Here is a 15,403-nt window from a genome sequence, read left to right as displayed (position 1 = left end):
ATAAACTCTTCCTTAAGTATCCACAGTTTGAGATAGGATAATAGGCTTGATAATGGACTTATCAATGTGATTGGTCTTCCTCATCCATGTTCCAGTAGGAATCAATCTTCCAAGAACAGACACAGAGTAGATCTACTAGGATGATCTAGAGTATGCAGACACCACCTTAGAAGAAAAAAACCTAGACGAATAAAACTCATTTAGCTTAGGGAAATGAAGTGAGGAGATGTGATAAATTATAGATAAAAAAGCAAAAATAAGAAAAACTAAAGAAAAAAGATCAGTGAAGCCAAAAGACAATAATCACATAATAACAAAGAAATATATACTGAATACAAGTAAAAATAAATTAGAAAAAGTTTACAATTGAGCAGAACATTTAAGTCCAACCTACCAGTTGGAATAGTGGGAAAAAAACCTTCAGGTATTCAGACCCTGAAGATCTTTTCTGACCTTGCCAGCACCAAAATCAGTATTGTTTTAATATAATGTCTTTCTCATCTAGACCAAACTAACGTATAATAAAGCACATAGGAGAGATGTGTACCGTCACCAGTGTTTTTTCTTCAAAGCCCAACAACTCCTAACAGTGTTGTTAAAAAGGTATATATAACGCAAGCTATCTTTGGACAGGAATTTTAGAAGAAAATCTCCAATCAAGCACAATAGGATATTTGCTCTGTTAATGCTAGAAATTTACACTCTACATACACCGTATTACTTCAGTCAAGAGTATTTTAGAATCACTGCCTGGCATGAGCTACCATAAAAGTAGGTACATGAATAATAAACAAGGTAAACACTACTGATTTATTTTTCATGAATAGGTGAGAACAACAACATTTCTGATGGTAACATCTAATTTGAAGCAAGAAATTTCTTAGCTAGCTAGCTTAGTTTTCATATTACGAGCATAAAAAGATGCAGCAAAACATGGAAAATGTTTTTATAAACAACACAAAAACTGTATAAAAAGATACAATATTAGGGGTTCAAAGGAAACGTATGCCATCCTTCAAAAGGCTTTTTAAAAAAACAAAAAAAGCTGGAATGGTTAAACTGCAGAGAAAGAAGGCTGGAAGAAAATGGCATTCTTCAAGAAGTCTGTTCAAAGAAGGAAAACAGAAAAATATGTCAACTATGGTATGTTAGTTTTAAAAACAGAATGAAGCAGGCCAAAAGACTTTGAGGAACACTTGCATAAAGGCATAAAAGGCACTAATAAATTATTTTTCAAACAAATCAGGAGCAGTAAGCCCGTTAAGTTATCTCTGTAGAGCTAACAGAAGATCAAAGGATAAAAAGAGCTCCTGGAACACAAGACCACCACAGAGAAGTGCTAGCAGAGAAGTTAAAGAAAACTGACAAGTGACCAACTGCTAGGACCAGACAGTGTTCACTCAGGTGATCTAGAAGAACTTGGGGATGAACACAGCTGAGCCATTAGCTACAGTGTTCTTGTTCAAACTGCCTCAGTGCCAGAAGAATGAAATATGCCAAATGGACTCTGGAGGATAGCAGGGAACTACATGGCAATAAGTCTGAAATTTATAAAAGGCAAATTGGTAGCTGTGTTTAAAGCAAAAAGCAAACAATGGAATAAACACACTGGCAAGAGTCATCATTGCTTTTGTAAAGGGAAGACATGCTTCATTAGATTTCTTTCAACAAGCCACTGGAGACACAGGCAAGAAAGATCCAGTTCATAAAGTCCACTGTTTGAATGCCAAAAAGATATTTAAAGAAAGGCAGGATGCAGTAGGGCATATAGGAACATCCTTATGTTGATAAAAATTGATTAAAACAAAGGAAACGTTTAAAAAAAGAATAGTCTTCAAAATGGAGGGAAATCACCAATTGAATCCCACTGTGTTATTGAATGTATTTAGAAGTGACTGGAGAGTGGAAGAGGTGTCAAATTTTCGTGATAGCTCTAAGTAATTTAAGGTAGTAAAAACAACAAAAAACATGAAAAATGCTAATACAGCAACTGGGAGATAAAAAAAATACGTGAAATTCATACAGAGAACTGCAAATCTTTGTCCACATTGTAATCCCTGCCACCTGGGTAGAACCAAGGAAGCACCCCTATATAATTGCATTTTTCTTACGCTTGTCCCTAGGCCTGTACTATTTGACTCTGTTAGAATACTGAGTTTGATGGACTTTTGGTCTAACCCAGTAGAAATGCTCTTGAGTCTCAGCAAACTATTATCTGTGAAACAAAAGAAGAACATTATTAATGTAGATGCATAAAAATGGCATGGAATTTCCAAGTGGATTGTGGTAACATCCTAAATTATTTTAGATTTTGAATACTCTAAAAAAAGTTCAAGCTATTCAAGTTTACTGCCAAATTGTTTCCTATTCCAGAAAACTGGTAGAACCCGTGGCTTTATAATACCCTAGTATCTAAGAGATGTTCACCTGAGTATTTGAGCAATTCCCATGACAAGTCAGTATTCACGAAGAATTATCTGCAATAAGCGGAAGTTACCTGTATAAATCCTGCACATATTAATATAAGACCAGACATTCATATTTCTGTACATTTTTCCCTAACAAATGAGTTACTTCTAAGTGGTCATGAAGTCATTGCTGTGGAATAGATATTCCACAGTACAGATTATTATATTTTACTCACTTGTTACTGTGTATAATTTTACTTTAAGAGTTATTCTTTCAAAGAAGTAACAAGTTTGAAACTTAGAATTTGTAATTAAAAGAAAAAAGAACAAACAGAAACCAATCCTAATAAAGCGCTGTTTAGACATTACCTTATTTATGTTGATGAATCTTGTAAGCATGCACTAATTGTTTTTCTGGATTTTGTGTGGTACTTAGCTAGCTAGCAAGCTAACTAATTAAAAAAAAAAAAAAAAACCAACCAAAACCAAAAACCAACAAAAAACCCAAACCACTCTGTCAGCCTTATGATTACGGATTTCACACAAAAAATAATAAAATGTTAAGATGCACTGCCACAGCAAAAGATAAGTTCAAAAAGGAATGTCTTTTCCCAGACTAGCAGAAGACAGATCACAGCAGACGCATACAACACTGCTCTCTCTTCTATTACCCCATTTTCTTCATGCCTATGCTGTTTCAATTCAGCCATTAATGTAGCAGGGCAAAACTATAAAACGTAAGTGGTTACAGGAACTGAGTCTTTGGCTCCTTCTAGCAGAGGTCTTTTTAGGTTTCCAGGGTCTACAAATGCTAAAATAACAAGAATTCCAGAGCATGTTCTGCTAAGACTTCCAGAGCTATGGAGAGTAGATGAATTAAGCTCATTGATAATCTCCAGGGAAAATAATCAGCTGTAACAGTACTTACAAGAGGGGGTTAAAAGTTTTTAAAACAAAGGAAAGTGTATCATTCACAGGAAGTGAAGAGTAAGAAGATGTGTTAAATATGTAAAAGGAGAGAAAAAAGGCCACAAAAGGTTAAAATCTCATACAGATAATATTGTAAAACACTGTGCAGAAAAGACTCATATCTTCATGACATTCCTGGATTATTTTTCAAATTGCACTTAGTATGTAAATGAAACATAGCATAGATTATAAAATGTGGAAGAGTCTCAACAAGATACTGCTAAACAATAAGCACTAATTATAAAGTAATAAACTTCATTAGCATTAGAAAAACAAGAATAGATTTTTTTGTACATGAAATAGCTATGGTTATGAATCTATTTCATTACCATATTCAATACGATTGGAAAAGCCCAATAATACATTGATCCTTATTAGATTTAATTCTTCACATAATTTGCCAAAAATATTATCCAAAAACAGTAATGAAGATAACATCACTTCTTGTTTCATTAGAAAAGTCTATAGGAGAGAGTAGTTCTAAAATTAATTTTCTTTCAAGCTGCTTCAAAACAACATTATATCTTTGATAGCTCTTGGGGATATTTCTGTAATGTATTTTGATTTAAAATTGAGATATAACAAAAAAGATGTCTCAGCATTCCAGTGCAAGTTTTCATTCCTTCTCCTCCCATTGCTTATTAAAGCATAGTGAAAGAGAAACCACAATTTTTCCACTCCTCCTTTCATTGCTCCTCCTGGGCAATACTTTATCCCAACACTTCCCAGACCACAGGGAAAATGTTATAATGTTCAAACGGAAGATGAACTTCTCATTTCAGTATCCTTTGACTCACATGAGACAATGAATCCTAAAAATTGCCACCTCAGGAATATGAGAAATTTAATTTTCCAGTTTGGGACTTGTCAATGTATTGCAGCAGAAAAAAACTGGTTAAGCTTCCAATGGAAAAAAAAGATATTCTTCCATGCTTAGCACTCTGTTGAAGAGTTTATAATACCTCAAAAAAAAAAAAAAAAGTGTTTAGAAATGAAAGTAAAAATTTTTCTTCCTTCTGCCGACAGATGGTGCTATAATGCCTAACCTGCCCAATGCAAAGGGCAGCATTTATTTAAAAATCTAAATTTGAGAGAGAGTTAAGCCCATTCATAATGAAATGTGTAAAGCCTTATTTTTCTGTGAGGGTACGTCTAACTTCCTTTGTGTTGCCACGTTACGTTTTTGCAATCTTATGGACTATAACTTTTGGTTACATTACTACAGGATGCCTACAACTTGCGCTATCCATTATTTTCGTATGTTCTGTAAAGCTTCATTGCTGATACCCCCACTACTAGACAAAATACCCACTGAAAGCATTCCAAAATCTTTTGCTCTAATACATAAGGTCATTGCCATTAAGTGTGTTGAATAATATCATATAAAAGGATGTTCTGAGAGCCACAGAAAGATTATTTGATGCATGAGTTCTATAACAAAGCAGCCTTTATTAAAAACACTGGAAAACTATATGGAGAATAGGGACCCAGTCAAGGATTAAAACTTTCTTTCCTGCAGTAACTGTTTGTTACATACAGAAGTAACAATCATCTACAGAAACCATGAAGACACCAAATACCTTTTCATCATTCTTTCAAGGGCTCTCAAACATTCTCTTTGACTTAGAGGTATTCTGCCACAATTGATTTGCAGTACTTTTTAGTTACATCCTCTGATACAAATAACATCTTCTAACATTTAATGCTTAGTACACCAAAGGGGAAAAGGTGCAGAATACACAAGATTATCAATCAACAGAACCACTGAACTTTGTTTTCTGCCAAGGAAACAAAAAGCAAATACCTACATCCAAGTCACTATTGGAACGCATGCCTAACCTTGCATCTTATCTCTGTCAAGGCAATACTTGTATTAACATTAAGATTCGTTTCTCAGCATGAGCCATGAGGTAAAACATTCAGTTTATTACACACAGCCTATAAATTGATACTGAATAAGAATTAAAACTGTGAGGAAGCCCAAGTCTTCCGCATGAAAAAACATAACTGAACAGAAAAGGGCAACAAATTTTACAGCAGCTGGAAATGCTAGATTAAATTATTGAAGAGAAATCATGCAGAGACATTAGCTGCCTAGCATGATTTATAACAAATGCAAGGGAAAGTCATGTGAAATTCTCAGTTAATCAACAGAAACGGCCAATAACAAGAATGCCAGCACTTTATATTTCTATGGATGACAAGAATTTGAAAAAATAAGACCAAAAATTCAAGGAAATGACACCACACAATCTTTAAAAAAAGACACTTTGAGGAGGCAGGTTAGTTTGTAAATTACAGCAGCAGTTATATTTTGCTGAAAAAATTACCAAAGTGTCTGTTTTCCTCACACTCAGAATGAAAAATCCTTGTCCATCCATTCTAGAAAGTTTTCTGAAAATTATTGCGTTGAACTGTCCATTGCTCCTCTACACACACTCATGATGTGCAACATTATGAATGGTTCTGTAGAGTGCCTTTTCCCTCATTTTCCTATTCCTTCATGTGACTCTTCCAGGAAAAAACCCAAATGTTGCTGGAAGAATATTCATCAAAAATACTTTACACAAGCATTGAGATATGGTATCACAGATTTTGGTCAAAATCCAGTAGTGCCATCCAATAGCAAACTAAACCTTCACTAGAAAGATGAAACACTGACACTTGAACAGCCCAGGCCTAAAACACTTGCAGGTTTACATATTTAGAATTCTATAAATATATATATTCACACAGAAATACATGAAGAGGTTTATATAAGACAGGATGCATATCCAAGGCAATGGGCACTCCCATCATAAATTATAAAATAAAGTCAATTAGAGTACAAAATTCCCTCCCGCTCCTCACACCAAATCCAATTATTCTCGTAGGCCTGACTCTGCAGCAGTCTGCACACATAATCTAAAACGCAGTGCGAATCACCACATTTTTCAAGGTCATTTCTAGAAAGCAGTCTAGGTGGTAGCATGAAACTAGTTGTTGGAATTCAGGCATAAAGAGGTTCCTCTTCAGGATTTTCAGCTCTACCAAACACTCGGGGTGAGATTTTGAAAAATGCGTAAGAGACCTGTGCATATAAATCCCAGGGACACTGGGCAAAATTTAAGGTTATAAGGGTTATGTTAGGAATGCTCACATTTCCACACTCACTGTAAAAACGTGTGCTTCACTGCCACCTCACTAGAGAAATGAGTGGAATATTGCTTCATCAGGCTTCTCTGAGGCTTAATCACATTGTAAAATGGGTAAGTACGTCTCGGGTCTCCCTGTGACCTCCCCATACATCTACATTCATAGATGCAACTACTCATAGAGGTAACAGTGAAAACACAGGTGAAGAAAGGATCAGGAAAAAAAAAGAAATTAAAAGGTTGACCTTTGTATTCAGCCATAGAAAAACTTCTCACAACCAATCCTTCACCTCCAAAGCAATTTTTTCTGTCTTTTTTACAATATCAGCTTAGAAGAAAGACAGCATAACTGGTTTGCTCATAATTTGTTATGTTACTTATATTATCTCCTATTAAAAAAAGAAGTGGCCAGGCACCAGAGGAAGACATTTTTGCCTTCGTCCAGGCTGCTGAGTTGTAAGGTAGAGCCCTCTAGAAAGGGTGGGAGATTGCATCTTCCATAAGGGAAGCTGAGCACCTCCAGTTTGAAGAAGCTTCTGGAGTACAGGACTGCAGAGGCAAAGGAGGGGTCTGCAATGCAAATGGAGACAGAGACTCCTGACAAAAAGGAAGAAAGAGAAAAATAGCCAAGCCAAGATGACAGATGCCTTTCTTGCCACCAGACACAAAGTGGATGTGCAGATTTTGCTGCCGTTCAAGACACTTTATTTGAAGTTTCTGAAAGAGAGAGAGTTGCCTTGAGAAGACATAGGGAGGAGAGAAAAGATTTCTTTTCAAATCCTTTTAATTTAAATCTGTCTCACCCAGGTACTCAAAGTTTCCTGCATATCTAAAAAGTTACAGCACAAACTGGAACAGTATGCAAAAAACCCACCCTTGCTTTGAAGACTCTTCCTGTGCTTTTGGTCATCCTACTTTATGGAAAGGGTATAAACACTTTCCTCTCAATGTTCTGACCAATGCAGGGTCCCACCACATGGAGACATAGCAAAGAAAGGCCCAGTCAGACCTTATGTGGCAAAGTGAACATGTGCCACATTTGCTGCTGCTTCTCTGTCTCCTCCTGGCTGTGAAAGAATTGATAGGTGGACAATTCTCAATGCATTTCTGGAAGGAAAACATCTGTCCTGTACTTGCAATGAATTAAGAACCAAATAGGAGTGGTACCTTCCCCTCTGGACCCTGTGCAACTTTTAAAATACAAATAAAAATTTGTCATTTTTAAATGACAAATACTTTCTTGCATCACATTTCTAAAGTGCAGTTGTTCAGCACAACAGTGCCTTTCCTAGTATTACCTATTTTCCTAGGTTTTTCCTTTCCTTTCCATCCTCTTACGATGACCATCCTTACCCCATTTATAACCAAATACTATACAATAATATATAACTACAGAACTTTGTTATGAAGCTTGTCTAAATTTCCCATTGCTTTCTCCTGCCTCTGTGACCCAAATATGAGATTTCAGTTTTAAATGATAACAAGATATTTTACCTTTTAAAACTGCCCTTGCCTTTCAAAAAACAAAAAAAAGGAAAGAAGGAAAAAGAAAAAAGTGTTCTACAGAAAATTTTATAAGACTAGATTTCTCTATCACCATGGTGCAAACCTGTCCAAAACCTGACACACATATTGCAAGGCTCATCCTTGTCATGACTTTTAGAAATGGGAGAATTAAAACCAGGTAGCAGTAAACAAACTACAGATCTTTAAAAAGAAATTTGGGGTTGGATTTTTGCTGACCCAATATTATCATGGAATATTTCACATGTGATCTGAAACACCAGAAATGCAAGTCTGAATAAAAATGAAAAATGGGTAACAGTTCTTGCCGCATTTCTCATCTGTCTCTGGATCTTTATCCCTCACTCAACCAGCCTCATCTCCTTTCTCCCATAGCTCAGGTGGCAAAGCTTGCTTCTGATCCAAGCCACGCATCCTCATCTCAACCATTTTTTAAAAAAAGTTGCAGCTTTGCAACTAGTAATTACCACAATCACAAAATGCATTCAAATGTGATCAAAACCACATTTGCATACACCATTCTTCAGGGCTAAATGTTATAGGATCACACTATTTTCCAAGAAATTGTTTAATCTTTTTGTTGTACACAGAATCTGCTCACTTTCTTCAACTATCACAGGAGGGAAATTCCGCGTCTTAGGACATTATTGCTGCAAAATATTTACATCAAACTTTAAAAGGAATTGGAAAAATTCACAGCAGAAAAATCACAACACTATTTATTAAAGACGTAACCTCTGGTTAGGGAAGTCTCTGAGCTGCTGATCTCTATATGGTAAGACAGAATTTATGAAAGTATAGCCTATCTGCTTCCTTGTACAATTGCTCTTTTCTGGACATATGCCATGGCAGATGGGATATTGCATTCAATGGACTGACCAAGCAGAGTCTCTCTCACCACTGGAAGAAAACCATCTTCATTCCAACTCATTTCTCAAGAATAGATGGAAGATGAAGCAGCAAATCAAGGAAACGGGTGCATGCAGGTGACCCCATCACACCAGTCAGGCTAGCCAAAACAATCTTCAGCTTAGGGCTCATCATCTGCTACTCTGCTTCCTTATAGGTCCTCAAGTTGGAGAAATGAACCAGATCAAAGGCTGTATCAATTGTTTTGAAAGTCCTTTTTCTCTTATTTGCGAGTCATTCCTGTCACATGCCTGTAAGTGTGTCATGACATGAGTGTTAGGACCAAAACACAGGCATCAACACCCATTCATACAATGGGAACATAGCTACCAACTGCAATACACAGCACGTCAGCAGCCCAACACAGCACAGATCCATTCCCATTGAGTGATGGAATGGCTCCAGTCTAGTCAAGTGACAGATCCATTTCTGGGCATGACAGAAGAATGGCAAGTTTTCTATGGCCTGGAGCACCACTTTAAAAGGCTATGATGAACACCATGGCTAAAAAGCACCATTGTGCTAAAACAACTCAAGCACACTTGACAGGACGTGTGAAAACTAGACCATACCATGGATGGACGAACATCGTACACAGGAATTTCTGATTGTTGATGTGATACCTGCAGATTCGAATGGATGTGACTAATGGTTCCCCCTTCCACAAAAGAAACATAATGCTGACTGAAGTCTGCCACAGACATCAGTAATGCTAACTTCATGAGACACCAGGTTTGTTATTTAAGCCTTTGGTACAATCCAATAGCTGTATATCCTCAATTTGCACACCTGCAGAAGTGATGCTAGATCTAAGTTTTTCCAACACAGTAACAAAACTAAACTTGGTGTACAGACTGCTGCTGTTTTAGTACACTAGCTTCTAAGTTCAACCTGTGTTAAACCCCTTGAGCCATCATACTGAGATAGCACAGATTCAAAACAGCATCAACTTAAAAAAGTATCAACCAACTCTTATCCTAGAGAGTTGTCACAGCAAAACTGAGAGCTATATTAAAAATGTAAGTTGATGCTCAGTGTAAATTTCTTCCAGACATCATAAAGGTGTCTTGAGACTGAAAAAAGGCTAACAGTGAAGTTGTCACTCAACAACTGTATTTATCGATAGCCCACATTTACATGACAGAACCCTTTACTTCACACAGGTTTCCCACATACACACACACCTTTGCCTCTCAAGAAAAGAAGTGGGCTGTCCATCTAATCAACAATGCCATGTCATGCATGGAGCTTCTGCATAAATCCAGAGCAAAAGATGTCAAGCATGTCCCACTCCAATGATTATCAGGCAATGAAGTAAAAAGATGCACTTTTCATCTCCACAGGACTGTCGCCAAACCCTTGATGTAATAAATGAAACATGCCTGCTATTTCACCATTGCAAAATGGTACTGTAGATATCTTACAACATCTCTGTTTGCAGGAGGGGGTAACTAGCTCTAGATGAAGTGCAGATATGTTATTAAACAACACACAGCTTGAATCCTGGGGCCAACACAGATGACCTTTAGAACATAAGCACTGTCTAAGACAAATATGCTTTCATCTTTGGGGAGTATTTTTTCAAGTAAAGATTTAAGAGAAAAACAGTTTAGAAATACGTTAAGCACAAATGTGCCTTCAATCTTTTAATGCTTCATTTTAAAAACAAAACCACAAGTAGTATCACATGTCAGAAGAAAGACTAAGTACTCTTTAAGCAGAATATTAGTGAATTTAGTGAGATTTAGCTTCGTTTTCATTTAAACAACCCAATAATTAAAGCACAGAGAAAGGAGATATGTGATGTAATGAAGATGCAAAATTGGAGGTATGACTAAAGTGATTCAGAAAGAAGGCTTGTATTTTTATTACAAGCCTATAAAAACAAAGACTGTTATTTCACTTTAGAATCCCTTAAGTGAGATGAAAATACAAAAACATAACAAAACCACGCTGAGGTGTGTAAAACATAAGGAAAATGGTTTTAGAGATGTATTAAGTGAAATAGCAAATGATACAAAAAGAAAACAAAATAATTTTTCATTTTGCACTTAACAGGCTGTTATCATTTATCTTCAGTAAGGTGGTTTTTTCAGAGTTATATCTTGACTGTGATGCTAAGCAGCTTTAACATATACAGTGATATTTACTTCACAGAAAAGAGCAGCATTGGTATGATAAAATGCCTTCCCCCACAAACTATGGTTTGCAGATTCTGACAAGTTCCGAGCTGCTCTTGCACAGCCTGTTTTTCCATCAAAGTTAGTGGCAATCTATAAAAGCACCCTACGACTGCAAAGCACTTTTCAGGATGGAACCTCCTGTGCCTGAAAAGCCCATATCACACATTGGAATCCTGAAACACAGTGGGCTTGTTATGTTTTGGTGTTTTGTTTTTTATTGTTGTTGGTTTTTGTTGGGGTTTTTTTGTTGTGTTTTTTTTAAAGATTTCATTTCTTACCTCAAATTCAGCATGGCGGTTAATATCCTCTGCTCTCTGCCTGCTCAAGATAAATTCTGCTTCATTAGCCACTCTTACCAAATGGTCCTTCATGGTTTGACTCAGCAACCTGAGGACAGAGAATATTTAAGAACTGCCTTGAGAGAATGAAGTCCTAAAATAAAAATCTGTAAATACAGTATATATGCAAATATTTTGAGCTCTGCTCCATAACTGACTTTATTGTGTTAGGAAAATGGTATAAATAAGGTTGAAGGGTAATTTTCTGGCAACTAGTAAAATTGTATTTCAATAGTAAACCAAACTAAGTATTAAACAAAATGTAAACACTCTAGACAGTCATTTGTTTTACCTGAAATACAGATATGTAAGAAAAATCTTTCACATACACACAAGATAAAGAAAAGTAAGAAGTTTATGCATATAAACGTCCACAGTGAAAGCCCTAATGTAACTGATGTAAAGTCTAAATAAAAAATTGTGAATTGCACTCCAGTATAGTTTTTTCTCCAAATGTAAAATTTGAATTTTATGGTAAGTATACATTTAAGTAATGATTTCAGGATTATAAAACATCCTCAGTCTCACAAATGAAACGCTAAGATATACATTATTCCAGATTATATACAGAATAAAGCTGTAATTCAATCTGAGATTTCTGAGGCCTTCATAAACCCTGAGTTTATGAATGGCAGCAGAGCTGACAGATTGAATTACAACCTAATTATTCTGTGAGTTCACATATTGTTACTAGAAACATTTCCTTTTTAATTAGTTATATTGGGATTCATAAAGTTAAAACTGGCTATACAGGAGCTACACTGCTTTAGAAGGTGCACATTTCCATAGGATCACTCAAAGATACACCAGATAAATCCATCACGTGCTCTACTGGTTAGCTTTTCAAACTATCTGTTAGTAAAGCTTTTTTTTTTTTTTAGGTTTTCAGCTGCTAATGTAGAAAAGAGTAGCAGAAGATAAAATCACTTGTTTGCCGTGCACATATATAAGCTAAAGTACATTTCAACAAGTTCAGAGTCTACTGAAAGCCTTTCTTTGCAAACACAGGATTTATTATGTAGGATGCCTTCTAATGTATACAATGTTAATTTTATCCCCTAGAACTTACTTATCTGAACTAAGGCTCCACCTGTCTCTATCTGTATGTTTGATAATATGATCATCAATGCTCTGCTGTCTCTTTTCCTATGCTATTCACAATTCCACGCTTGCAGTAGGCTTGCAGGTCACAAGCCTGCTCCAATGAGAAGAAATCCAGAGGGAGAACAACACCTGAAGCTCTTTGTTCATTGCCTCTCTCACTACAAGGCTAAGCTACAGCTCAACAGCTAAATGAGGCCATGTGATCATGAACCAGTTAAGTCAGTGGATTACTGTCTCCCCATGGATGAAGTCTTGAAAAAAGAAATATACACAATTCATTAGTTGAAGCATGACTTCATCTTCTGTTTGAGGAGGCTTGTAGAGAAGCCACTGTTTTAGAACCACATTATAATTTTTTTATTTTTTTCTATTTTTAGTCACTTTTAGAATGGAAGTAGCTGTTGATCCACAAACATACAATTTGGCCAATTTATCTGCATGCATTAGTGACAAACTTTTACTTTCAAAAACTTGCAGAACCAACATTGCAGCAATAATGTAACTTCGATTTCATAACTTTTCATGGCTTCAAAAAAATTGGGAAAATAAACTAGTTAGGAAGGCATTGCTCATACACTGAAAAAAGAAACCCCAAACCTCTGTCTCTAATAATTTACAATAATGTTCAGCTAAAAATAAATCCCTACTAATAAACCAGCAATAAATTTCATAGTCCTGGCAGATTCCAAGCATTTGATTCCCCTCTTTCTTCAAGATCCCCAGTAGCACATTCAAATCTGTCACGTAATCATTTAAATAAACATTTTTTTATTAAACGAAGAACTGTCTAAATAAATATGGGCATCATAAATACTCATGTATTACGGTATCATGTCTTCTGATTTACATTTAACACAGTTGGACAGTACCCCATTATTTTCACTGAGTTTGTCAATACCAATACCTTCTGCTAACCTGATCAGACTTTGAAAAATACTAATCATCCTCTAAAAGGCCCACTTTTAATCTAACACAAGTTATCCCCTAAAATTCCCACATTTTTTCATCTGTTCAAGAAAGCACCCCATATAATAACTGTTTTTAATGATTTACAACATGGATTTTCCTTTTTATCTACTAAACATAACCAGTAAGCAGCCCAGTACATAACTGACTATACACTGGCACTTACTATGCATTTGCAGAGATGATGGACGTGTTCCAAATAAAGCAAAGAACTACCTCTCCTCACATAGGAACAACATTCTCAAAACAGACTAGAAGTATACCTAGTGAAAACAAATAGCTTTTGAGTATCAGAAAGAGCTTGGTCTCCTATGGATCAGTTGTCCGTTTTGTCACCCCCACCTCTACTTACTAATCCCACACACTTTCCTCATTTTCTCTGTGATATTCCATACAGGGCTAGGCCAGCTATCATGTGTAAGATAAAACTTACACATGATTTTGCAGATAAATCCTAGTCGAGTTTGTCATTTTGGCAACCGACTAGGGAATTGTCCAAGCTTAACATAAGCACCTACTGGTAACTTCAAGCTGTTTTCAGAAAAAGGTAAAAGCTTCATATTATTAAGTATAAATTATTATACAACTACTTCCCTTCTTGCAAATTGCTAAATTCAGCAACTAAAGGTCTTCAGGAGGTGAGGATAAAAATTATTTACTAATACAAATGAAGCCTATATGAAATAATTTACTGGTTTACACCATATGACAGTTGTGTTCATTATTTACATTCAAGAACTTAAAATTTTAATCTTTCTTTTCAGTGACCTTTTCCAAACACTGCATATGCTTAGATTAACTTTCTTCTAATAAACAATTCAAGTCATATCATTATCTAGGTCAGTTTGGACTTTCTTTATGAGAACAGTATCCACATACATAGCATGCCACTCAGATTTCTATTTTGAATTTCCCTCTTTAAGTCTGGAACTTAGCAAACTAAATATATATCTATACATAAATGTAATGATGGTGTGATATAACAGAAGAGTCTATAGCCATCATTAAAAATCAAAGGCAAATACAAGCTCTCAGCATCTCTATAAATGAACACATCTCTGCTTATATATCTAAAATGAAGTTTTAAACATCTACTTCTAAACACTAATTTCGGGAACCTTGGCAGCTGCTACTTTTCCATTTGAGGCAAACAAAACATTGAACAGAAATTTGTTAAATGTAGCTCGCTGCTTGCAATAGAAAACAACTGTTTCCAGCTGAGTAGACCACTGCTGAGGCAAGGACAAGGATCTGACTCTTGCAAAAGTATTAGTTCAACTCCAAACTACATACAACACATTCTGTACATATGTGAGTGGCTATAAACCGTATTAACTAGATCAGGTAACTTTATGAGACACAAATGCTTTCTTCTAAAGAAAAAAAAAAAGTTTAGAAAAAAATCTAATTTTCTTCACTAAGACAGTAAGTACACTTCATGGATTTAAAGGACCATAATGGTCCTTTGTGGTACCTGCTCTGGCCTCCTACACAGAACTGATCACACACGTTTTCCCCAAAATACTTTCATTTCCTCCGTCAAGTCTGTACCTTCTGTTTGAGCTACAACACAGCTTTCAGAAAGATGACTCAACTTTTTTTTTTAAAGATTCTTTATATCTTTAAGATTTAAAGATATTTTACAACATGTTACCCTATAAAGAAGTTTTATAATAAGGTAATTAGTGTCAATTAAAAAAAACAAAACCCAAACACAACTATTTGTCTTCTTTTATCCTGTTTTTTATTCCAGCAACTAGATCACATTAGTTCTTTTTCTGTTAAATAAAAAGTCTATCCAAAACAACTCTTCATAAATACTTTTTTTCACAGCAGAAGGACAGCTTTTCATTTCTTTGACTAAATAA

At 35.6% G+C, this 15,403-nt stretch overlaps 1 protein-coding gene across 1 annotated transcript in view; it reads right to left on the bottom strand.

Annotated features, from left to right (window-relative positions):
- Nucleotides 1-15,403, bottom strand: part of LRBA (LPS-responsive vesicle trafficking, beach and anchor containing) — a 419,049-nt gene that overhangs the window by 260,526 nt on the left and 143,120 nt on the right. The window contains 1 exon segment of the mRNA XM_009327509.1: nt 11,406-11,514. Coding sequence (XP_009325784.1) covers nt 11,406-11,514 — 109 coding nt within the window.

The sequence above is a fragment of the Pygoscelis adeliae genome, unplaced genomic scaffold (genome assembly GCF_000699105.1).
Source record: "Pygoscelis adeliae isolate BGI_AS28 unplaced genomic scaffold, ASM69910v1 Scaffold157, whole genome shotgun sequence".
NCBI lineage: Eukaryota > Metazoa > Chordata > Aves > Sphenisciformes > Spheniscidae > Pygoscelis > Pygoscelis adeliae.
This window is presented reverse-complemented; position numbering and strand designations above follow the sequence as displayed.